Raw genomic sequence first — 26743 nt, forward strand, 5'->3', positions numbered from 1 at the left:
AACTGCACCATCTATCCCCTTCCCTTTTAATCCAAAAAGGAAAACCGGGATTCTTAAAAAAAAAAAAAGAGGGGCCTTCTTGAACACCCTTAGGCCCCTGACTAATATCTTATACAGATATTTATGAGCCTCAGGCACCCTGTAATACCTGTCCGGTTTAACTGGGGCAGGGGGCACAGAATCTGGATTAAGGGAAGCTTCTGAGAAAACATCTGAAACAACATCCAAAACCGGAGGTATAGCTAAGGGTCTATGCTGTGGTAAAAACAAGAACTCCCTGAGTCTCTTCCGTGAATCAGAGTAATCCTGCCCCTCCCACTTAAAATGCTCCCTCATGGAATGCAGAGTTTCTGAAAATGAAAAATCCTCTGGAGGAGAAGCAGAAGGAGTGGAATCCTCTGCATCAGAATCAGAATAAGGAGGGAAATCTTGAATGTCTTCAGCAGAAGACTCTGAATCATCTGAGGCCTGCTCTAAACTTTCCAACTCTGGCTCTATCCTGGGCCTCTTATCAGGAGGGGGCATAGAACCTCTAATTAAAGTAATCAAATCCTCCGCCATTTTAAGCATGTGCTTTTTAGGCACAGACCCTGAAGAACCAGAACTGACACCAGAGGAAGACAAGACAGACCTGCCCTTAGAAGTAGCCTTAGAAACAGTAGCAGAGGGCCTAACCACCTTAGGCATAGAAGGGAGAATAGTAACCTGAGAGGCCCCTTCAGCCTGACCTGCCTCCTGAGAGGCCACATCCTGTAAAATCAAAGTTTCCTCCTGGGACTCAACAGAAACTTCAGCCGGATCCACCTGTTCAGCTGTAGCTTCCAAAGGTCCAGCGTCCGAAACGGACGAATCATCCTGCCTAGGCTTTAAAGATTTGTCTTTGCGCTTCTTAGTAGAAGCAGGCGTCGGAACATCCGACTGCATATTGTAATTACACCTCTTGCCAAAGACTAACCTAGCGCAATCTAACCTCCGTTTTATAGTGCGCTTATTAAACCTAGCACAAAATCGACACCCGACTACGTCGTGCTCCGGTCCCAGACAAGGAATACAAAGCGAGTGGTAATCCCTATGCGGTATCTGTTTCCCACAAGAAATACAATTATTCACTTTTTCTGACATCCGTAAGTAACTGAGGCAAGAAAAACAAAAATATTCCCCAACGGGTACTTAGCCCAACTTGGTATCGGTCTGAAACTCCAGCGAAAAATTTCAGAACGCCGAACGGCACTTGCAACGCTGCTTCTGCATCGGACCATGCGGCAAAAAAGACTGAGGATATGACGTCGGTCATGCGCCTTTACACCCTGACGCTCTGATGTCAGATCTAGGCGCCCATGACCGACGTCAGCCTAATACTTTGGTATTCGGGCCGACCGAGGACAGCGGACTACCCATAAGTAAGGACTGCAGCAATGTGAGATGAAGAACATCTTGAGATTTTCTTTGCACCACATTTTCAGTTAACAGGTTGAAGCACAAGAACCTGGGGCAAGGATGTATGCAAAAGATAATTGTGTAAAATCTTACCATAACCACAGATGTCCTTCTCTTCCATGCTGCAGTATTCTAGTTGTGGGATTTCCTGCCCTCAGGCGACTCATACGTCGGTTCCTATACAAAAGCTTCACCTTGGCTGTTGTAGCTGAGTGGGAAGTCACACGTACAGCCATAAACCAGGGGCCTTAAATGCGACATCTGCACGCACAATCCTCAGAACTTGAAGCTCAGCAGGTGGAGTAGAAGGTCGAGCAGGAGAAGATGCCAGTTGTGTCACGTATGGGACCCTGGCGTTCTTCTGTTGCACAGATAGGTCCAGGGTGAAGCTGGGATGAAAGGAGAATGAAGAGGGGGTTATTGGTGGGTGGAGAGGAATACTGCAGCATGGAAGAGAAGTACATCTATGGTTATGTTAAGATTTTACACAGCTGTTCTATATCCTTCTATTCCTATGTTGCAATATTCTAGTTATGGGAAGAGTACCACAGCTTAGTTGGATGGAGGGTGGCAGATGCATAAGAGGATTCCACAAAGCCCAATAGGATTGCCCTGGCGATTCCTGCACGTGCTCTGGAGACTTAGTCTAGCTTGTAATGTTTGGTGAAAGTGTGGATAGTGGACCATGTGGCTGCTTCCATAATGGAAGCCGTGTCCAGACCTTTTAGGAAGGCCTTGGAGGCGGTCATTGCCCTTGTGGAATGGGCCTTTACTCACACTGATTTTTTTTTTTACGTGATGGAAGTAGCAGAGAGAGATGGCTTTCCTGATCCAACATGCAATGGTTTGTTTGGAGACTGCCTTGCCCAATGCTCTGGTGTGGAAGGAAACAAAGAGCTGTTTAGATTTCATAATGGATTTGATCTTGTCCAGGTAAACATCTTAGTTGCCTGTGTACATCCAGGGAGTGGAGCATCCTTCTCCCCTCATTTGTGGGAGAGGGAAAGAAAGTGGGTAGGTGGATAGATTGGTTTAGAGAGGAGTCATTGAACACCTTGGGCATAAAGAAGGGGTTAGTTCTCATGGTGACCTTGCCCTTCTGGAAGGTGGTGTGGGGGGGCAAACCATTAAGCCTTGCAGCTCTGATACTCTTCTGGCTGATGTGATAGCCACGATAACAGTTTTCCATGTGCATATCTGTAGGGAAGATGTCACAGCAGGTTCGAAAGGTTGTTGGGTAAGCTTTTCCAGGATGTAGTTAAGGTCCCAGGGCGGAGGGATAGACTTCTTTGGAGGTCTCATGTGTAACTCCCCTTTAAGGAAGATTTTTACGTCGAGCCTGACTAACAAGGGGGGGGGGGTCAAGAGGCAAGCAGGCTGACATTGCAGAAAGGTGTCGTCTCACCGAAGAACAGGAAAGTCCACTTTTTATCAACTGACACACAAGTAAGAACTGGGGGGGGGGGGGTCAGCAATGCAATTGTTCCTACTCTTGTCTAGACACCACTTAGTAAATATTTCCCATTTAGCTAGGTATGATTTTCTTGTAGGTTTCCTAGCCTCCCTCAGGACTGAAAACACATCCTCTGAGTACTGGTGTCTGAATGGGATCAAAAGTTTATCACCCACAGTGTCACAGAGAATATCTGCAAGCGTGGGTGGAGAAGAGTTCCTTTTTCTTGTGTCAGGAGGTCCAACTTGTAGTGATTACCCTTGGCAAGATTGAGAAGTAGGGGGAACCAGTGCTGCCGTGGCCAGTAGGGAGTCACGAAGATTTTCAGTTTGTCCTTACTGATTTTCAGGAGGACTTTCTGAATCAGTGGGAAGGGGGGAAAGCATAAAGAAACTTCCCCTTCCCAGGAGATGTTGAAAGCATCTACTCTCCAGACTAGAGTGGAGTAGGTCTTTGAGCAGAAAGTCTACAGCTGCCTGTTCTGTTCGCCTCCCCCCAGGTCTATTTGAGGAGTGCCCCACCGCTGGACTATATCTAGGAAGACGGTCCTGTACAGCATCCATTCGTGTTGTGAAGATGATGTCCTGCTTAGGAGATCTGCTTGCTTGCTTGTCCTGCAAGGGGATGTATGCTGCCTGGAGGGATAAGTTGTGGCAAGAAGCTAGGTCTCATATCATCAGGGTTAGTCTGCACAGCTGATATGCCTTTGCCCTTCTCTGTTTGTTGAGGTACCACAATACAGTGGTATTGTCTGTCACTATTAGAAGAACCCCTGGTAGAAGCAGGGGGGGTAAAGGTTTTTTTACAGCTATGAAGACTGCTGTCATTTCTCTGGCACTGATGTGTTTGGCCTTTAAGGAAGGGTGCCAGTTTGCTTGAACCCTGTAAAATGCCACTGTTGCACCCCAACCTGAATCTGAAGCATCTGTATGCATTACTTGGGTTGGGGAGGCTGAAGTGGAAGTCCTGGGTTTAGCTAGACTTGTTGGCTCCACCAGCTGATTTCTTCCTTTAGAGAGGGAAGGAGGGGAATTACTTGTTCCAAGTGATCCAGGTGCTGGGACCAAATGTTTATGAGGTACCACTGTAAGCTTGCACATATGCATTCTGGTCAGTGGTAGCATAGGGATGGTTGCTGCCATTAAGCCCAGGAGTTGAAGGAATTGCCTTGCCGTTACTGAGAGTGTAGGATGTCCTCAAAGTGGGAGGTCAGGGATAGTACCTTGTCCTGCGGGAGAAAGGCCTTCTTTTTGTCCGTTCAGATTCTGCAACCCAGAAACATCTTGTCCTGGTCTGGGTTGAAACAGGACCTTGGAAGGTTGAATGTGAACCCTAGATTCTGCAGAAGGGACATGGTGAGGTGCAGATGATTTGAGAGGTTATCTTTTGACTCTGCCAGTATTAGGATGTCGTCTAGATAGGGGTAAATCTGAACAGTGCACAAACCAAAGAGCAAAGCAGTAAACTGGAAATGAGAGGAGGGCCCAGAGAAATGCAGGAATCTTCTGTGGGAAGTCCTGATGGGTATGTGTAGGTAGGCCTCTTTTAGGTCCAAGGTGGCCATGAAAGCCTTGGCTGGTACCAGGGTGGGAAGTGACAGCATTTAGAAGGTGGGCACCTGAAGGTAAAGATTTAGGAAGGAGAGGTCTAAGATGGGTCTCCAAGGGCAGTCTTTCTCGGGGACCAGGAAGAGATGGGAGTTGAAACCTTTTCCTTCCTGTCCTGAGGGGACAGATTCTATGGTACCCAGCTTTATCAGGTCTGTCAACCTGTGGAAGGAGATGTAGCGGGTTTTTTTTTTTGGGGGGGGGGTTGTATAGGATGCCTCTCCTGGGTGTTTTTTCTTTCCAGGAGAGGAAATATCCTTTTTGGAATATGGATAGTACTCACTGCTCCGTGGTTATGGTTTGTTAGAAGGGGAGGCAGTGGTGAAGGCGTGCTGAGAGTGGAAGGTGGGCATGGCAGTCATGCATTGTTGGGGCCTCCTCTGTCCTTTAAGGGTTGTCTGGGCAGAGGATGCGGGGCAGTAGGTCTGGACGTGGTGGGTCTCCTTGCACCTCTTCTACATTTGGAAGAGGAAGTACCCATCTGAGTAGGGTTTCACCTTCCAAAGGTGGCTTTAGCAGGTTAGTTTCTGTAGTACTTGGGAATGGGGGACACCAGTAAATGTTTTATGTCCTGCAATTCCTTACTTTTTTTCTTGCAGATTCTTGAAGAGATCTGCAGATTGTTTTCCAATAAGAAAATTGTGATCCAGGGGGGCATCCAAGATCTTTGACTTGAAGTCTTCTGGGAGGTTCAAAAGTCTCAACCAGGAGCATCTCCTGAGAACAGAAGCAGATGCTGCAGAGCGAGCAGATGCTTCTGCAGCATCACAGCTGCATCTAATTGAGTGTCTGGCTACTTGTGTATCCAGAGAAGGTTTGGAGGAGATGTCAGCCTTAATGGTGCTGTCAGGGATAGAGGCTAGCATGGAGGAGGCTTGAGAGACCAAGTCCAGAGCATACTCAGTCATGTGCGTCTGATTAAGTTAATGACTTTGAAAGCCAATGTGGAGGGGGTATATACCTTCTTACCAATCCTATCCATAGATTTGCTGTCTTTATCAGTGGGTAAGACTGAGGTGGAGGAAAGCAGCCTGGACTGCTTACCAGGGTAGGTGGCAATCACTGCTGGGTCTGCCAGGGGTGGTTTCACTAAGAATTTCTGCTCATCAGGCACCTTGTTGTGGGGGCAGGTGGCTGAGAGTCTGGGGCCTTAGATGCAGAATTAAATGCATCCAAGTATGCAGGTAGAACTGGAAGAACAGCAGAAGGGGAGGGGGAATTCAACTTGAAGACACTCAAAGTACCTCTTTTGGGCGTTAGTCATTTGTGAGGTATCCCATTTGAAATAGTCTTATCTTGGTGATGGGTCTCACCAAATATAATATCCTCAGGGGGTGAATCCCCGTCAACAGATTCCTCATTGGGAGAATACTACTCCTGGGGAGGTGTAAGATATGGGAGTCCTCTGAGGAGGAAAAGGAAGTATCATGCTGTTCCTCCCTAGCAAGAGATGTCGGGGGGGGGGCTGAGCAAAGGTAGAGCAGTGGGGGATGTGGCTGAAGGCTTAAGGGCCATAAAGGCCTGCATCAGTGAAGAAGTGAAGAACTGCCAATCTGGTAAACCTTCTGTAGTGGAGGAGGCATGCTTGATTTTGTGTTTCTTTTTAGCCAGGGTGGACATTGGAACCGGCTTGGAATCAGGTTTAGTAGGAACAATGTCATAAGTCTGGATGTCGGATGGAGGTACCACAGATTCTGGTTCCCCCTCGATGGTAGTCGGTGTCTGGGTAGGCTTCGAGAACATGCTGGTCGGCTGCGCAACAGCTTCCCCAAAGGTCTTAGTCGATGGATCCGCCGGGTGCCCCTCAGCTCCGAAATCAGCAGCTGGCGGGCGTCCGGTAACAGAGCGGCAGGCAAAGGAAACTCAGGCTTCTTATGAGGAGGTTCTGAAGCGGCCTCTGAGGCAGGATCCATTCATAGGGCTAACCACTTAAAGCACTGGTTTTCTAAGTAGAGGTTTAGTGTGGATAGACGGCTGCGTAGGGTCTTAGTCACAAGTGATTGACAAATGGATCAAGCGGAATGGTCGTGCTCCTGACCTAAGCAAAAAACACACCTATCATGGGTGTCTTTAAGGGTATCTGTCGCCCGCATTGGCATTTACCCTTTTTACCTGACATCGGCTATAAATTGCTACAACAAACCAAGCCTAAGCAATAACAATCAGATATGAAAAAAATCAAACATCCAACGGGTTACTTAGCTTTACTGAGACGTCTGATGAGAAGGAGCGAACACACGATGCGGACATCTGTGGCTGAAAAGTTCGGGGATTGTGCATGCAGACGTCATATTTAAGGCCCTTGGTTCATGGCCTCACATGTGACGTGCCACGCAGCTGCATCAGCCAAGCTGAAGCTTTTGCATAGGAGCTGACGTACGAGTCGCCTGAGGGCAGGAAATCCCGCAACTAGAATACTGCAACATAGGAATACCATTCCTTACCCAAGCAATGATAAAAGATCCTGTAAGAAGGAAATAACCTTTCTTCTAATCTGATGACTGCAGAAAACTCAGGTTGCTATTTCAAAGGCAATTAACCAAAAATAAATAAATAAAGGTTGAAGAATGCCTTCAAGCATTTACACAGGCCTAAAGACTATAGTTAGAATACTAAGCCTGTTACACAGGTACACAAAATGCATGTGGACACAGTATTGCTCTATATATACAACACAGTCTCAACACTAATAAAGAGCAGTACATTACGTAAAGTAAAGCTACACAAGGATCAACCAACAACATCCAATGTTAACATTTACTTCTGCATGCATCAATATCTGCAGTTTTCAAATCCCAATCCAGAAGAAACTAGAACAGTAACAATAAATCATTTACATATCAATATAAAAGGAACACCTTCAACCTGTTTTCAAAACAGAATAATTAAACATTAAACTGTTAAGAGTAATAACAGAATTTTAAGTTGTACACTTTTTTTTTTGAAAAAAAAAAAAAACAAAAACTAGCAAATAAAGCTCTGGCATGAATGTTCCAGTAGTCTGGACTTGAACTAAGCTGTTATATCACTTTCTAACTTACCGTGATAAGAAATTCATCAAGGCAGGAGTAATTTTACTGCAAGTTCTCTCCACTATCACTAGACCAAAGGGAGGTGTCTTCAACTTCAAAAACCCTTGGTTCTGAGAGTCAGGATATCAAGTTTGTGCGATAATGGCAATTAGTACTAAAAAAAATTCAGGACACACAACAATAATATAAGCTCTGGCAATGAATATATGCCAGTTAGATCCCCCATCCCAGAAAGCCAGAACAATGCCCAAGGCTGTTTATTCATGGGGTTCCAATAGTGAAATAAAGCTGCATACTTTGCAAACAGTGGCTGTGAGAACAGCTGGTCATGCGGACATTTTAAAGCAACTATAGAGTGTATTCAAGCTTTGGAACCAACACATTGATCCATACAGCTATCACAGGTTTCCTGGTAAGCAGGTTAGAGTTTATAACTCAGCTTGAGCTCCTTTCTCAGCACTCTTTTCTACATAGTCAAATCAAAGTGTGGGCTTCAACAAACACTCACATATCTGTATGGCTTGGTCACCTCTACTGGCCACCTCCTACTCTAAATTTTTAAATGGTTATGACCTCAACAAGATTTTGTTTGGGGTTACCATTACCTTACTGCTTTGCAGACAAGTCCTTATATTAGTCCTGCTAAACCTGTGAAATGTTAACAGGTGCTCCCAGGCACAAAAACTGGAAATCCAAAAAAAAAAAAAACGCTGATAGAACTAACAGGATCCTTAAAGTAAGGACTCAACTTCAAAACAGTGAAAGCTCGCAAAGCTGGCTCTGGGCAATTTATGAAAACTAAAAGCGTCTGACAACAAGAGTAAAAGAGGGACAGATTTGCTTAGAAAATCTGTGACTTCCGACTCTTATTGCCTGACTAAGATAAACTTCCCTGCAACTGGACAAAAGTTAAAATACTCTTTCTACAGCCAACCTTTAAAGCAAGTGGGAACTGAAACTAGATGCTACAAAGAGGTAAAGACAATGAGAAAGCCCAAATGAGTAATTTTCTAGGAGAAAGGAAAACATGAACCTGTTTTTAAAGATAATTTGCCTTTTGTGGTTAACCGATGGACTTGAACTAGCAGCTGTCTGCATACATAGCTAAACAAACATCTCCACAAGAAGAGATCTAGATAAAATGCGACATCTCTACATCTTCTCACACAACAGACATGAGCATTTTTATGCAATGTGCAAAAGAACATTCACAATGTACTCCAACATGCTCAGGACTTCATTATGACACCTATAGACGGTGTAGACAGACAACCCACTACAAGTCTGCAAATGAAATGGCTAAGTACTCAAAATGAAGGGCAAAAAAAGAGTTTACTGGTTATCAAGTGGTCACCAGTAAGTGACGTCAATTTATGTCAAAAACCTTAGGGTTTACTAAGAGGGTAGACATGAGAGTATAAAAAGGGAGAAGGGCAAGGGCTGAAAAGCCCTCTGGGACACTGGAACAAGGCAGAGTCCTTGCATTCTTGGACCTAGAATAACTAGCCAAAAAGTGATACCTGCTTTAACACAATCCAACAGGAAGTGAACAAATGTTCAAAGCCAACTGCCACTGGCTGATGACAGGATCAACTAGGAGAGGAAAAACTGAAAGCTAGTTCAGTGAAAGCAACAGCATTTCAGGGATTATAAAACCAAATCCAGAAAAAAGAAAAAGCCTCAAAACTGCAATCAAAGCTAAAGAAATGTCTCAGAAATGCAAACCTACAACTCTCAGCCATTACTAGCACAGCTTGAATATACTCCAAAGAGTGAATGACAAAGGAGAAGCCTCTGTTGCAACTCTTAAAGGTCTCCCTCGGCATTATCTAATAACGATGCAGTTATGATGTTTCAGTACAAAACAGTTTTAGGTGTGTGTGTTCATGCGCGCACATCAGTACAATACAGTTTTAGATGTGTGTGTGTGTGTCCACGCGCGCAGTTATACATTCTGACCCTGCAAAAATTGACTAACAAAGCCAGGTCACACCTCAGGTGCATGCAGGAAGGCCCTCTAGAAAACAAACATTTGTGTGTAAAACAACAAATTACACATCTATTATTTACTCATGCAGAAACATAATTCAACTGTGTAAAACTCATTAACATTAAATACCTGTTTAAGAATGCGATCTATTGATTTCTGATCCATTTTACTAGATACAGAATCTTTCCTTAATCGAGCTGCCACTGTACCCAGGTAATCAAGTGATGCCACTCTAAGAGCCATCTCAGTTGATTTGTTACTGAACTGATGGACCTATTGAAAAATTCAAATTAATACATTTTCATATGCATCTTTAAGTACTTTCAGCCATTTATATCACTCATCTAAAGCAAAATATTACAGAACATGCTGGACCATGATTTCTTCCCCTCAGGAACTCCCTCATCACGACAAACAGTAAGTAGCAACTTTCACAATTAATTGCTTCAGACTTGCAAAGTCTTGCAAAGGAAGCGCTTGACAATGACCAACATGCATGCCTTCTGGAGTTGGTCACAGGTCTTAAGTATTTGTGGGCAAGCAGTACCACACAACAACTTAGTCCAGAAAGATGGAAGGGGACACGGTCTCAGACTTTTAAGGCCGACTGTTCAATGTATAGTGGTTACAGAGTGGTAAGTGTTTCAATAGGTGAAATTTCCCTGTATTGCATGGAAAGTAAGACGGCTGTGGGTGCCACTATAAAAACAGAGGTTTTAGACTTACTCCCTGGTGCTCTGTAGTGCAGCATAAAGTTGATGAACTCAAGGTACCACTCTTTTATTAAACATTAAACCAAGGTTCCATATGCCAGAGTTGGTAGTTTGGATGGAGAAAGTTGGTAGTTTGGATGGAGAAAGAAGAAAATAAAACCCCACGCACATATACACATACATATATATATATATATATATATATATATATATATATACATATATATACATATATATATATATATATACACACACACATACATGTGTGTGTGTGTGTGTGTATATGTATATCTGCTGCAAGGGGCACAAAAAAAAAAAAAAAAAAAAAAGGAGAGGAACTTCTATGGAGTACTGGACAAAATTCCACTAGCTAGTATCAACTTCACCTCAAGTTTTTGCTGAAAAGAGACCACGCCCAGTAGGGTCATTACTGGGTACAGAATAGTACAGGAAGTGTTCATCTGAGGGGATTTGTAGGATATTTTAAATCTTTCACCAAAGGAATCTTAGAATGCCTGACAGCTACAGATTCGCAATCAGTGTTTTGTGGAAGGAGAAAAACTAGGCAGACTCTGGGAAAGGGTTACTTAAGAAAGCAATGTAGCACTCTGCAATCAATCTTTACTAGACATCAACGATGTTTGATAAAATTACAGATCTTGAAGCAAGATGAACTTCACTGTAAGTACACAGAAGTAAAAAATACCCACCCTGGTGTATATCCTAAAGTAAAAAGCAAACAACCTGAAGAAGTACTTGGACAACAGTTACAGAAAAGGCTACTAATTGGACAGGGCACCTTATTACAAACATGTGCTCCACAGGCAAAATAAAGCCCAATTTCTTTGATTTGGCTACTGTTACTCAAATAACTCCATACATTTTATTACTAAGACACACAAGGGCACTTGCTTTGGGCGTGGGAGAGTGGCTATAAGTTCCAGATGAAAATATCTCCTTGCTAATGCAGTCGCCAAACTGGATTACACCTTTCCACTTTGCATTCCCTTTACAGATGTTTGAAAGAATGAAAAAACCCATGACTATACCCAAAAAGTACAGCTGTGCTAGGAACATACAATTTACTTATCTATCCTTTGCTGACCAGGTTAGTCCCACTAAGTAAGTAGCCTCTTTTTAGGAGAGACCCAAGGCAGTCAGGGAACTTCCCCTACTTTTTTTGAAAGGTGCCACAGGATCTTTTACATCCACTTGATGTACTAACAACTCAAGCAAATGGGACCTAGTGTCTCATCCAAAGGACAACACTCACGAGTTTATAACTCCTTTATGATACAAAGCAGTGTCAGCAATCTATCTTCCTGGTGTGGGGAAAAGAATCCACAGCCTTCTACACCAAAGGTGAGTGTAACAATAAATGTAAATGTTAGGGTGCATTCACTGCTGTAGTCTTGATTGGTAGGTTATCCTGCCAGCACGTTGTCCAACAGTTGGACCATCTTCTAGAGATGCATCTTTCCCAGTGACTTCTGCTGACAAACCCCCCCCCCCCCAACCAAGACTCAAGGACTCCAGTGGTACAAGGATGTAGACCAATGTATACTCAGATCCTTCTTGCCATGGGTAGGCTAAAGTTCAGCCCTAAGCACCAGGACATAACTGGAACCAAAGAGGCATGCTCCACACCCGACAAGCAGGTCTACCCAATCTCCCTCTCCCGACTATTAAAGCAAAATAAAAAAGTGAGGAATGAGGGGGGCTGGTATGAAGATCAGACAAAAGGTTGAGGACAGGGAAGGAAAATACCCCATCCCAATTATGTCCAAGAAACAAAAAAGGGGGAGGAAGGCAGAAATATGCACAGCACGGAATGTACTCTAATGTCTGCAGTTATGGCAATCTCCTAATAACTCTACACTACTTGTCATACTATTCACTCCTGTAGTCCTTATTTGTGGGATGACTCCCAAAGCATTAAACCAGTACACGAGTGTCTGATCTGGGAATGTCTTAGGAGAACACACCTTATAAAGAAGGCAGAAGATAACCCTGCTCAGGCACTAAAAGCAACCCCCACGTGATAATGTTCTGAAATGGGGTGAACAGAGGACCAGGTAGCTACTTTTAAAATGGCTTGAATGCTGGCTGACTTGAGGGGGTCGGGGTTAACCTAACACAACTGAAGCTTCATGGTGGAATGATTTCCTTTCATGGTGGTCTAAGATGTAGTACCCATCGTTATAAACTGTAGTTGAGAATGCAAGAGGGTCCTGAGCAAGGCAGGCTATAACAGTACAGGAATGGACCTTTAAAGGAAGCAAATGCTAGGCCAGTCTTGTGAAGGTCTGACATCTAATCCAAGACCACTGACATTCTAGTCACGGTATGGTATCTACCCTGGAACTTTGAATTGCTGTATGGATGTTTTCAGCTCAGATCTGAAGCATCTGATAATTCCTAGCTGGGGATAAGGACACCTGCATGAAAGCACCACCCAAAAATCAAAATGGTTGAGGCCATGTATCCCAAAAGTCCTGAGAGACCACTTCTAATCTTCTGCTAATTTGAAGTAATATTGTTCTAAATGCTCCACTGACTCCTATGGGAGAAATGACTTCAGTTAGCTTGAGTCTAGAAGACAGGTCAGCAAAATCACCCTGTTGAATGGAGTAAGAGGCCTATGACTTGGGAAACATTCCATGGTGAAGGTGAAGGCCATATCTACCTGTTCCTGGGGCAGTCAGAATTGGACGATTGTTTTAAGTATGGGAAATACGTCCCTTGTCCTGAGTATGCAGTTACTGCAATAAAGGCTTTGGAAAATCTCTACTAACAGCCACCAATTCAAACAAAGCAGTAAACTGACAATAAAAAACTCCCTACTTTGAATATGGAAAAGCACCTGTTGTCCTTAAGAATAGAGATGTGGAGGTAGGCAGCCTTATGATCTAAAGATGCCTTCAATGTCCAAGGGAACAGACGGGATATAACAGGGCTTGTAGGGTCAAACAATCTGAATTTTGGGACACTGATAAGCCTATAATGGGTAGCTAAAACCCTGCCTTCCCAGGAACTAGAGAGAGACTCTAATAAAACTTCCTCTTTAAATTTTACTTTTTTTTTTTTTGTTAAGGGTATTGATTCTGTACGAGCACCTGCAGAATGGAGGAGACGGGGTGGATTCTTTCTTTTGGCACAGAAGAGATTTCAGTCAGCTTTCTCCTTTTTATCAAATATATTCTGTAACCCTGGGAAATTATCTGTAAAGCCCCACCGTCTTGTGCAGTCACTTCCACATTTGGAAGCATTCCATGAGTTTTCCTACAATCTTTTTTTTCAATAAACATCTTTATTTAATTATCATATATGACACAGGCAATCTTGCATTTATATCCAACATTTATATAAATTAAAAACAAACAATGACACAACTTTAGATGCAAAAATTATACATCACAGACACGACTGAAACAACTGTAGCCGCAAACACTACACATCACTTATCTATCCAGTCACTGTCAGTTAAGCATTATATGGGTCATTCAAATCCTGCCTCTTAAACCTCGTTCCTTCTCTGCATATTGTTCCCGTGATTCCCATTTTTTCTATGTAGTTTGTTCTGTCCCTTTTCTAAAGGTCCCAATTCCAGTTGTTTTATCTTAGTTACTATATTCACTACATTCAAGTCTAGACCTGAAGCTGGTCTAGACTTTGATTTTCATTTTGTAGTAAATGCTTTTTTGGCAGCCACCATAATTATACTCAGCAAGACTTAGCTATGTCTACGCAATTCCGATTCTGTATCATAGCTCAAAAAAAATCATCACCCCAGTCAATCCAATCTGCTCACCCAGCATCTCCAACAGAGCAGCTTGCAGAGAACCTTTAAAGTCTGCCAGCTCATTACACTCCAAAACATATGTTGCCAGCAACCTCTTTCTTGCCTGTCACACCAACAACATTTGCTATCCACCTGATGAAAAGTTCTTTGGCGTCTACTTGGGGTATATAAATACCTATGTAAACACTTCCAGGCAAAAATCCTAAATCTTCCAGACTTTGTTGGGCATTATACATATATACCCTTAGTGTCTTTTTGTGAATCGCTTACTCAATCTCTCTTCCCAATTCTTTCTAGCTCCTTGGATTGATTCATATAATTATCATGCAATATTTTATACGCTCCACTAATTATTCCTTTTTTAATGTCAGCTTCTGCTTTAGATTCTATTAAAAACTCTACCAGTTCTATTCTTTCATTCAGGACCCCCTATGTCTTTATCCTTGCCTATACTCTAATATCAATCCTCGACAGGGAAGGTAAGGTAATCTCTAACTTGCAGTTTAAATAAATTCTTGGCCACTTCCCATTCTATTACCTTTCCATTTCTAGTTATCTGCTCCTAATACCTTGGTTCCTTTGCCAATTTTCACCAATAAATTACAGTCCACTCTTACGTATTATCTGTAACCCTAACCACAGTCATCCTTATTTGCAGAATCTCTTTTCACCATTCTTGTGCTGGTTAAGTTCTTAGAACACTCCCTGCTGTTTTATGAATATAATAGTCTGTATGATTTTTGTTGTTCTCCTTACGAGTCTGCATCCAAATTCCCAATCTCTCCTTATTTATTGAGATTCCCCCTGTATCACCAGCACGCTTTTCCACATAGAATTATAGTTTTCTGCTTGTGCTATGTATAAGAGCCTTAACTGTGTTGATCTAAAATACCTCCTCAAATTGGGGAATTCTAGTCTGCCTTGTTCTATTTAAAGAACCAACTTATCCTACTTGACTCTTGCTGTCTTCCCTTCCCAGATAAAATTCAACTCTTTTTTTTAATTGCTAACCAAAGCTTCTCCTCTGGTTGATAAAAATACGCCTGACCTGTGTATAAGACTAAAGGGACTAAAAACATTTTAATTGCTTGTATTTTGGTATCCATATAACAAAGCTTCCAGATTCTCAATTTTTGCATTATCTTCTGTTTAGTCTCCTCCCATGTCCTTAGCTGCCACAACAGAGTCATTTCTAATCCATACTTAAAATACTTAATTTTTTCATGTCCCATAAATATAGATATTGTTGGACCAATGTGTGTGTGGGTACATAATTAACCACTACTGCCTTTAGCTTCATTAATTTTGTATCCCAAGAAGATCTGAAAAGTACAGTTGTGTACACTTAATATAAATGTAGATGTTCGAGTGTATTCACTGTTGCAATCATCACACTTGGGTTAATTGCCTGCAGGTAGTCCTCAGTCGGCCCGAAAACCAGAGACTTAGTATTCTTGCGTCGGATGCTGTCACTTCTTCCCTGACGTCAGGTTGTCAGGGGTATAAAAAAGTACAGTTGTGTACCTACCATAAATGTAGATGTTAGAGTGTATTCACTGTTGCAGTCATTACACTTGGGTTATCCTGCTGGCAGGCTACCCGCAGTCAGTCTGAATTCCAAAGTCCTGATCCGGCGTCGGTTGCTGTCACCTCTTCCCTGACGTCACTGCGCCAGGGGTATACAAGATGCAGCCACCATTTTCTTCAGTTTTTCTTGCCCCAAATGTCAGGTGCCCCCAAAAGGGTAGGCTAAAAACACTGCTTATAAAAAGCATGCACTAAAATAAACATTACCTTCATCTACAAGCAAATACACCACATAGGTTGTATGGAAAAGAGAAGTACAGATAAGTCCCAGAAAAGAATGGGGGATGGTGGGTGGGTAACCTGGTCTGCAACAGTGAATACACTCGAACATCTACATTTATAGTAGGTACACAACTGTACTATGATCATCGTGTTTCACTGTTGCAGTCATTACACTTGGGTTGAATCCCAAAGCTGAGGTTGGGTGGCTGGGTCTAAATAGGATTAGGAGAGGCTATGAGGCCCTGCAGAACTGCAGTGGAAAAGCCTGCTCTGGATTTAGAGTAAAGAGGCAAGTGGCTGTGCTTTGTAAAAGGTGTGCAATGAAGTCCAAGTTGCAGCCTCCAAAATATCCTTGGTTGGTACTCCTCTGAGGAAGGCTGCTGAGGTGGCTGCTGCCCTGGTCGAATGTGGCCTAATGCCCTTAGGCACTGATTTGCCATGTTGTGAACAGCAGAAATGAATGCAGTGACCTATCCATTTTGAAAAATCTGCTTTGAGATAGCCTTTCCTTGTGATCATGCAGCATATACCACTAAAAGTTGTTCAGTCTTCCTGAAAGCTTTAGCTTTGTCCAAGAAGAAGTGTAGCTGTCTGTGAATGTCCAAAGAATGCAGAAGTCTCTCCCCTTTATTCTGGGGATTTGGATAAAAAGTAGGCAAATGAATGGTTTGATTAAGAGCCACACTGGACACTACCTTAGGCATAAATGTTGGGTTTGTCCTTAGAGAAACCCTGTCAAGATGGAAAATGATAAAAGGCTCCACAGCCATTAATGCCTGTAACTCTGAGACTCTTCTTGCTGAAGTTATTGCTAGGAGCAGAGCTGTTTTCCATAAGAATTTTATCTCGGCTGTACTGGCTGGCTCAAAAGGAGGCAGTGTGAGCTTTTCCAAGACAAAGCTGAGGTCCCATGCAGGTATTGGTGCTCTTCTTGGGGATCTAATGTTTTTGGCCCCTCTGAGGTACTGCCTTAGTAATGGATGTGAAAAAATAGGTTGGTCCGTATTGTAATGAGCTGAAATGGCAGAGGCATGGATCTTAATCGATGAAAAGGATAGGCCTTTGTCCAGCATCTCAGTTAGGTATTGTAAAATCTGAGGAATATTTGGTACAAACATGTCAATTCCTTGTGCCTGGTTCCAAGCACAGAATCTCTTCCACTTTTCTGCATATGGTTTTCTGGTGCTGGGCCTCCTGGCCTCCAGAATAACACCCATAACTGCTTTGGAGAGAGGTGCGTCTTGAACGGTTAAATTATCTGCCATGCAGCCAGATTTAGGGTTCTGAGTTAGCTGTGCAGTATCTGATTGCTTTGTTGGGTCAGTAAATGAGCAATTTGAGGTAATGTCCAGGCTGGGCCTTGAGACAAGCTCTTTAGGATTGGGTACTAGTGCTGGCGTGGTCAGTCTGGGGCAATTAGGATCATTTTTGGCTTCTCTTGTCTGACCTTTAGGAGTACCTTGGGGAGGAGAGGCAGTAGAGGAAAGGCATATACTGTAAGGTTTTTCCAGCTGAATGGTAGAGCATCCACTTTCCATGCTAGCTTGTGATAAGTCCTTGTACAAAATCTCTGTAGTTGGCAGTTGTGAGGGGAGGCAAATAGATCTATGTCTGGGCATCCCCATTTCCTTGTTATTATGCTGAAGATTTGTGGATCTAGTTTCCACTCGTGAGGATCCATGAGGTTTCTGCTTAGTTTGTCTACCAGAGTATTTGTCTTTCCTGGCAGGAATTTAGCTTGCAGGTGTACTTGATAAGTCAATGCTGTGTTCCACAAAATCATGGCTTGTCTGCAGAGGGGGCAGGAATGCGTGCCTCCCTGCTTGTTTATGTACCACATGACTGTAGTATTGTCAGCAGATGTTCTGGATGAAGTAGATCCTTGAAAGCTGTCAGGGCATTCTGGACAGCCAGCATTTCTTTTAGATTGATATGAAGATGCGTTTGGCTTGTGGGCCATGTGCCCTGAATGCATTTTCCTGCCATGTGGGCCCCCCAGACATAATCTGATGCATCTGTTGTTACTGCCTGCCTGGCAGTGGGTAAAGGGAAAGGCTGTCCCTTATTGTGGTGACAGGCCTGTGCCCATCGAAACTCCTGTTGTAGGCAGGGAATGAGGAGTTTTTCCAGGCTGTGGCAATGTTGAGTCCAAACACTTAAGATACCATTGAAGTTTCCTCATATGCAGTCTTGCATATGGAATTAACAGAATCCAGGATGCCATGAAGCCCAAAGCCTGCAGATTTTTTTCTTGCAGATAATTGGGGTTTTGTTGCCAACATTTCGAAGTAAGAAGTCAGTTGCCTTTGTCTGGCGTGAGGTAGGCTATCTGGGCAGTTGTATTTAAGCTTGCACCCAGGAATATTATCTCTTGAGAGGGTACTAGTTTTGATTTCTTTTCGTTTACTATGTACCCTAGGCAAATTAGCAATCTTTTTACAAAAGCCAGATGCTTTAGTAGAATGCCCTTGTTCTCTGCTTGAATAAGGCAGTCGTCCAAGTAGGGTTATATTTGAATTCCTCTTTGTCTGCAAAAAGCAACTGCTGGTGCCAGGCAATTTGTGAAGACCCTTGGCGCAGTAGATAAGCCAAAGGGCAGTGCAGAGAATTGGTAGTGCATTGAGCCAGCTATGAATCTGAGGTATCTTCTGCAAATTGTCCGATTGGGACATGCACGTATGCCTCTTAAGTCCAAGGTTACAAGCCAAGCCTTCTTGCCCAGCATGGGCAGAAGCTGCTACAAAGTCAACATTTTGAATTTTGGAACGTCCAGAAAAGTGTTTAGAATAGACAGGTCCAGCATTGGTCTCCAGGCTTTGTCCTTTCTGGGTACCAAGGAAAGACGTGAGTAAAATCCTTGCCCCTGCTCCTGTAGAGGTACTCGGTGAAAGGTCCTCATGTCCATGAGGGAAGAAACTTGCTTTTGTGCCTCTGCCCACTGATTGTGTGGCAGGTCTGGCATGCCTTTTGCCTTTGGCAGGGTGTGAAAGTGGAACCTGTAACCCTGAGACACTATCTTCAAGACCCATTGGTCCTGGGTGATCATGTGCCAGTTTTGTGAAAAAAGTGCTAGTTTTCCCCCTAAGGGAGTGCCCAAAAGACAAGTGCTTGGTGCTGGTAGAGGAAAGTCATTGGGACTGTTTCCTATAGGGTTGAGATTTGTCTTCTCCGCTTTTGAAGGTAGAAGCACCCAATTGTTTATGCCTGTATGAACCTTGGGGCTGGGATCTGCCTCTAGGGCGCCTGTATCTGCCTCTCTATGGCCTATCTGACACTGGAAAGGACCAATTTTTTGAAGGCCAGTTCCTGCTAAATCTGGGTGGATATACCTGTAAGAAATTCTTAACTGTCTGCATAGATTTCGCTTTATCCTCCATTTTCTTCAACACCTCTTCTGCCTTAACACCAAAGTATCATGCTGTAATGGAGCATCTAATAATTTTGCTTTAACATGATCATGATCAAGCAGATTCTGTTCCTTTAACCAAGCATGTCTCCTAATCACAGAACCCGTTACAGCGGCCCTACAAGAGGCCTCCAAAGAATCAAAACCACATTGCAAAGTATGTTTTCCCACCTGTTCAGCTGCATGCAATAAATCCTGCATTTCCTTGTTTTCAGCACATTCAGAATTTGTCAATGTTTTCTGTTTTAACAGTGACATTAAGTATTGCTGATATTTAAGCATATGAAACTGACAATTTAAAGCCCTTACAGCCAAGGTAGCAGAAGTGTAAACTTCTTCCCCCATCTGTCCAGTGCTCTAGAATCCCTATCAGAGGGAACAGGGTTTTTTGCAGTGGAAGCCTTGACCCCTTTGGGACCCTGAGATATAGTTTCCGGGCCAGCAGCAGGGTTTTTATACAGAAATATATGAGAGTCTGGAACCCTGTAGTACCTGTCTGGCTTAACAGGTGCAGGGGGTATAGAGTCTGGAGACTGGCCAGACTCTGAAAAACATCATCTACAATGTCCAGAACAGGAGGAATAGCAATGGGCCTGTGCTGAGGAAGTAAAAGAAAATATCTGAGCCTTTTCTTGGATTCTGAATAATCCTGGCTCTCCCAATGAAAGTGCTCCCTCATATTATGCAGGGTTTCCCCAAAAGAGTAATCCTCAGGAGGAGAAGCTGAAGGAATAGATTCTTCAGCATCAGAATTCATCATAGGGAGGAAGAGAGTATTCCTGATCAGAGGAGGAATCAGAGGAAATGGAAACCTGATCTGAAGATTCATATTCTGTCTCTTGCCTAGGTCTCTTATCAGGAGGGGGATGGGAACCCCTGATCAAAGTAATAAGGTCTTCGGCCATTTTGAGCATCTGTTTTTTAGGCATGGAAGTCTGTCCTGGAGAATGCTGTACTTGTTTCTTTGTCTTTAGAGCTACTTTAGACTTTGGCTTTGAAGCTGAAGATGGCTTTACATATAACTGTGTAGGTCTGAAGACACCCTCAGAAGCAGATGCCTGCACAGCGGTTCTGGACCCATCTGAGGGAATAGTTTCCGAGGATCCAATACCTTGAGTTTCCAGAGGCCCAGTCGACTCCACGTGGGAGTCGGAAGCGGCCTGTGGCTCTGAGGTAGCGGGTGTCAGAGTATGCGAAAGCGCCTCACGGAGAACCGGCAAACTGACTACTAACTTAGAGGAAGCCTCATTGTTGGTTTTGGACCTCGGATGCCTGTCGTTGTCTTTATCCTTGCGTTTTTTATAGACTCAAGGTCGTTGGCTGTTCCACCGGCATTGTATAATTGAATCTGCGGCCAAAGTAATGAAAGGCAAAATCGTACAGACGCTTAATAGTGTGTTGGTTAAATCTAGCACAAAACCGACAAGCAACATCGTGGTCAGGGCCTAGGCAAGGAATACAGTAAGACTGAAAATCCTTATGAGGTATTTGCTTCCCAAAAGAAATACAATTGTTAACTTTTTCTGACATCGGTCTGGAGCAAGAAAAAAGTTTCCCCAACGGGGTACTTAGCTTTAATGAAGACTTTGGATCTGAAATTCGAATTCGAAAATCTCAGGAGTTGGCCGACTGGCACTTGCGAACTGCTTTTGCTTCGAGCACTGTGCGGCAAAAGAAAGACTGAAGAAAATGGCGTCGGCTGCATCTTATATACCCCTGGTGCACTGACGTCAGAGAGGCAACAGCAACTGACGCCGGACCAAGACCTTGGAATTCAGGCCGACTGCGGGTAGCCTGCCAGCAGGATAACCCAAGTGTAATGATTGCAACAGTAAAACACGATGAACATCAAACAGCCTATGCCATTACATCAGTTTTTCTTTCCCCAAATGTCAGGCACCCCCAAATAGGGAGCTAGGACATAGTGGGGAAAACACCACCAGTAAAAAGTAAATACTCATACCAGTAGGAATAGCCAAAGAGAGGAGAGAGAGAGAAAACCAGGGGGCTGGAGGGAGGTAAACCAGGACTGCAACAGTGAATACACTCGAACATCTACATTTATGGTAAGTGCACACAACTGTACTAAGCTCTTCGTGTTTCACTGTTGCAGTCTTCAAACTTGGGTTGATTCCAAAAGCTGAGGAAGGATGGAGGCAGTCAAGAAGAGTTATGGCTGGCTGGTAGGCCTTGCAATACTGCTGTAGCAAAACCTGCCCTGGATTTGGAAAAGATAAGCAGATGGTAATGCTTGGTGAAGGTGTGTACAGAACTCCAGGTAGTAGCTTCCCGGATGTCCCTGGTAGGGACTCCCCTGAGAAATGCTGTAGAGGTAGTTGTAGCCCTAGTGGAATGTGTTCCGACCCCCTGAGGGGTTGGTTTTCCATGGTGCTTGTAGCAGAAATGGATGCAGTGTTTTACACATTTGGGAATGATTTGTTTTGAAATGGCCTTGCCCTCTGTCCATGTTGCAAAGCTGACTAGCAACTGGTCAGATTTTCTGAAAGGCGTAGTCCTATCAAGGTAGAATCTGAGCTGTCTGTGCACGTCCAAAGAGTGCAGGATCCTTTCCCTTTTATTTTGAGGATTAGAGAAAAAGGTTGGCAAATGGATGGATTGGTTGAGTGTCACTGGACACCACTTTAGGCATAAAGGAAGGGTTAGTCCTGAGAGAAACCCTGTCAGCATGGAAAATAATGAAGGGTTCCACAGCCATCAATGCTTGTAAATCAGACACTCTTCTAGCTGAAGTGATGGCTAGAAGCAAGGCTGTTTTCCAAGAGAGGAATTTTAACTCTGCTGAAGCAGCAGGCTCAAAAGGGGGAAGCGTGAGCTTTTCCAGTACAAAGTTAAGGTCCCAAGCAGGGGTGGGTGCACTCCTTGGTGGCCTTAAGTTGTTTGCCCCTGTCAGGAATTGTTTGATGAGAGGGTGAGGGAATAGAGGTGGCTCAGTATTGTAATGAGCCAGGACGGCAGAGGCATGGATATTAATGGAGGAGTAGTTCTGCTAGGCAATCCAGGATTAGAGGTAAGGAGGGTAGTGCTGTGTCCTTTCCTTAAGAACAATACCTTTTCCACTTAACAGCATAGGATTTCCTTGTACTGGGCTTTCTGGCTTCAAGGATGACATCCAGCACTTGTTTGCTTAGGGTTGCTGGTGGAGTATTCAAGGAATAAGCCCGGCTGCAAGATTTAGAGTTTGCAACTGTGGATGCAAAATCTGTCCCTCCAGCTGAGAGAGCAGGGTTGGGGTCTGGTGTACGTGCCAGGGTGGCACTGTCAGGCTGCGCAGGAGTGGGTACAAGTGTTGGCGTGTCCAGTCTGGGGCAATCAGAACTGTCCTTGGTCTGTCTGGTTTTATCTTGAGAGAAGGAGCAGAGAGGGAAACGCATAGATTGAGAGGTTTTCCCATTGAAAGGATAGGGCATCCACTGAGGGCTCCTGGTGCAGAATTTGCTCAGCTGGTGGTTGTAGGGGGATGCAGAGAGATCCACCTCTGGGGTCCTCCATTTCTGAATCAGAAGGTTTAAGGTGCTGGGCTCCAATTTCCACTCATGTGGGTCTAGGAGATTTGTGCTTAAGTTGTCTGCCAGTGAGTTTTGTTTGCCTGGCAGGAATTGAGCTTGTAGATAGACTTGGATGTCCAAGGCTATGTTCCAGAGGGCCATAGATAACCTGCAGAGTGGGTAAGAATGGGTTCCCCCCTGCTTGTTGATGTACCACATAACTGTGGTGTTAACTGTTTTTATCAGCAGTTGCCCTGGAAAGAGTAGGGATCGGAAAGCTGTCAGGGCATTCTTTACAGCTAGCATCTCTTTTTGGTTGATGCGCAGATGAATTTGACTTGGGCTACAGTGGCTCTGAATGCATTTGCCAGCCATATGAGCCCTCATGCATAGTCTGATGCATCTGTGGTCAAGGTCTGGGCAGCGTGGGGTTGAGTAAAAGGCAGTCCCTTGTTGTGGTTGCATGCTTCTTCCCACCAAAGGAACTCTGTCCTTAGACAAGGTATGACAGGAGTGACTGTTTCCAAGTCCTGAAAATGTTGGCACAAAAGACCTTTTAAGTACCACTGAAGTTTCCCCATATGCAGTCTTGCATACAGAATTAGTAGTATACATGAGGCTATGAACCCTAGGGCGTGCAGTACTTTTCTTGCAGATAGCTGGGTTCTGGTGGCCATTTGTTTGAAGCAGTCTGTCAGAAAGACCTGTTTTTCTGAAGTGAGGAATGCCATCTGTGAAGTTGTGTCCAAGCTTGCTCCCCAGAATACAATCTTTTGACTGGGGACCAGTTGTGATTTCTTTTCATTGATGGTGTACCCCAATGAAGTGAGAAGACTTTTTACAAATGCCAGGTGCTGAAGCAGCAATTTCCTGGCTGTCCGCCTGAAACAGGCAGTCGTCCAAGTATGGGTAAATTTGGATATTTCTATGCCTGCAGTATGCAATGGCTGAAGCCAGGCATTTTATGAATACCCTGCGTGCAATAGATAAGCCAAAGGGAAGTGCAGAGAACTGATAATGCATAGACCCTGCCCTGAAACGTAGATACGACCTGCATGACTCCCTTATGGGGATGTGAAGATAGGCTTCTTTTAAGTCTAGGGTGACCAATCAGGCATCCTCGGCTAACACAGAGAGATGATGTTGCAGGATGAGCATCTTGAATTTTGGTTACCACCAGGAAGGTGTTGAGAATTGAAGATCCAGGATTGGGCACCAAGAGCCCTCTTTCCTGGGTATCAGGAAGAGTCTGGAGTAGAGTTCTTGACCCCCTGGTTCTACTCGAACAGGCTGAATAGCTCTGATATTGAACAGGGAAAGTACTTGGTTTTGAGCCTCTGCCCACTGGTTTGGAGGAATCTCTGGAAACCCGCATGGGGTTGGCAGTGAATGGAAATAAAATTTGTACCCCTGGGATACAATGTTGAGGACACATCGGTACTGAGTGATGGACATCCAGTTTTTTGCATGAATGGCAAGTTTTCCTCCTAGGGGAACAAGCAATTGGGCAGGGCTTGGAAGTAGAGTGAAGAAGTCATTGTGAGCTTTTTCCATAAGGAGGTGGCTTACCACTCCCTGATTTAGGGGTGGGGGCACTCCATTGCTTAGATCTCTGCATACCCAGAGACTGTAGTCTGGATGGTCTGTTTCCCCTGGGTCTTGTTTGGGAAAGCCTGAATGGGGCTAAAAAGGACCAGTGTTTTGAAGGGCAAATCCTTCTGAATCTAGGGGGTTGCACTTGTAGGAATTCTTTAAAAGTCTGCATAGATTTATCTTTTTCTTCCATCTTTTTAAGAACCTCTTCTGCTTTGGTGCCAAACAGTCCTTATTCAAAGGAGCGTCTAGTAATTTAGATTTGACATGATCTGGCAAGGTCTGCTCCTTCAGCTAAGCATGTCTTCTCAGTATAGAGCCAGTGACTGCTGTCCTGCAAGATGCTTCTAGAGCATCAAAGCCACCCTGCAAATTATGCTTACTGACTTGGTTTGTAGAATGCATAAGCTCCTGCAATTCTTTATTTTCTGCACAATCTGCAAAAGTTACCACTTTTTGTTTAATAAGTGCCATAACATGTTGCTGGTATTTCAGCATGTGAAACTGGCACTTCAATGCCCTGATAAGAATTGCAGAGATATATACCTTCTTACCCCATCTGCCCAAAGCTCTGGAATCCCTGTCTGAAGGGGTGGGATTCTTGGCTGTAGTACCCTTAACACCTTTAGGCCCTTGGGAAATGATCTCTGGGTCAGCAGTAGGATTCTTGAAAGAAACTTGAGTATTCTCTGTAGTACACCTATCTGGTTTCCTAGGGGCAGGAGGTAAAGTGTGAGGATTAAGACTGGATTCCATGAAAACATCATCCACAACATCCAGGACAAGGGGTACAGCTAAAGAACTGTGCTGAGGCAACTCTAAAAATTCCCTGAGGCTCTTTTTGGACTGAGAATAGTCTTGGCATTCCCAATGGAAATGTTCTCAAAGTATGCAAGGTTTCACCAAAAGAAAAATCTTCTGGAGGGGAGGCAGAGGGAATGGATTCCTCTGCATCCGAATCCTCACAGGCTGATAAGGGCACGTCTTCATAATCAGAAAGGTCAGAGTCATCGGACTACTGGTCTGTAGAACCTGCAGGGGACTGGATTCTTTGTCTCTCTGCAGGGGAAGGCTGACTTCCCCTAATCAGCGTAATAAGGTCTTCAGCCATTCTAAGCATTTGTTTTTGTGGCAGGGGTGCCTGAGCATGCACTTTGGTCGTCAGTTTTTTAGGCGTAGTGCATACTTAGCCTAAGAAACTAGGTAGTTTTGGTTAGAAATGAAGTCGTTGGTTTGTTTCAATCATCGGTGGAGCGAAAAACTGCCTCAGGAGCCAGTGCCTGCACAGTGACTCCGGACACAGCCCAGGTGGAGACATCAGTTGGTTCCATAGTCGAAGAAGCATCTCGCTGCATAACGGACTCTGAAAGGGTCTCGGCAGAGGCCTGCGAATCCAGTGAAGTGGGCATCATGGGCTGCAAAGGAGCCTCAATGAGTACCGGCAGACTGGCAACTAGATTAACGGAGGCGTCGTCGGCAGTTTTGGATCTATGCAGTCAGTCTCTTATCTTTATCCTTATGTTTTGTCAGAAAAACGGTAGTCGGATGGCTTACCGAAGCCATTTCAGAATATGGAGACAGAGCGAAAGTATTTAGCGACAGACTGCCCGACAACGAATCGTTCAGGTGTTAAACAAGGCATAAAACTGACAGCGAGGGATGTCGTGGTCTGGGCCTAAACAGGTGACGCAGTAAGAATGAAAACCTCTGTGAGGTATTTGCTTTCCACAGGCAAGACAATTGTTAGCTTTTTCTGACATCGGTTAGAGCAAGAAAACAGGATCCCCAACAGGGTACTTAGCTTTAGAAGACTTCAGAATCATTCAACTCAAAAATGAAAATTCAGGTAGCGGCCAACTGGCACTTGCGAACTGCTTCTGCTTCGGGCTCCTCCTCGGAAAGAAAGACTGGTGTAATGGTGTTGGCTGCCTGTTTTTATACCCCTGATGACCTGACATCAGGGAAGGTGCGACAGCATCCAACACAGAAATACTAAGTCTCTGGTATTCTGGCCGACACTCAGGGCTACCTGCAGGCAGATAACCCAAGTGTGATGACCAACAGTGAAACACGAAGAACACATGTCTATGCGTCTTATGTTCCACAAGTCTGTAATGTCCCTTTCTGGTTTGGTCATGTATAAAATATCATCTGCATATAGAGCCATCTTTTCCTGACTACCATATCAATTATATCCTTGAATTTCTGAGTCCCTTATTTTCTTTGCCAATGGTTCTAAATATAAAGCAAACAATAAAAGAGAAAACAGACAACCCTGCCTGGTTCTTCTACTCAAGAAGTAATCAGACAGGACCCCACCCACTTTAATTTTCACCTCCGATCCCTCATATACACTCCTAATCGACCTTATACATCAGGCAAAGCAAATGCTTCC

The 26743-nt window shown here is 44.1% G+C and overlaps 1 protein-coding gene across 1 annotated transcript in view; it reads right to left on the reverse strand.

Annotated features, from left to right (window-relative positions):
• The window catches only part of NIPBL (NIPBL cohesin loading factor), a 4951262-nt gene that overhangs the window by 2158936 nt on the left and 2765583 nt on the right, over positions 1 to 26743 (reverse strand). The window contains exon 23 of the mRNA XM_044076429.1: positions 9649 to 9792. Coding sequence (XP_043932364.1) covers positions 9649 to 9792 — 144 coding nt within the window. The remainder of the gene's footprint in view (positions 1 to 9648; positions 9793 to 26743) is intronic.

The sequence above is a fragment of the Protopterus annectens genome, chromosome 1.part0, assembly GCF_019279795.1.
Source record: "Protopterus annectens isolate FY-2018-M chromosome 1.part0, PAN1.0, whole genome shotgun sequence".
In the NCBI taxonomy this organism is placed as follows: Eukaryota; Metazoa; Chordata; order Ceratodontiformes; family Protopteridae; genus Protopterus; species Protopterus annectens.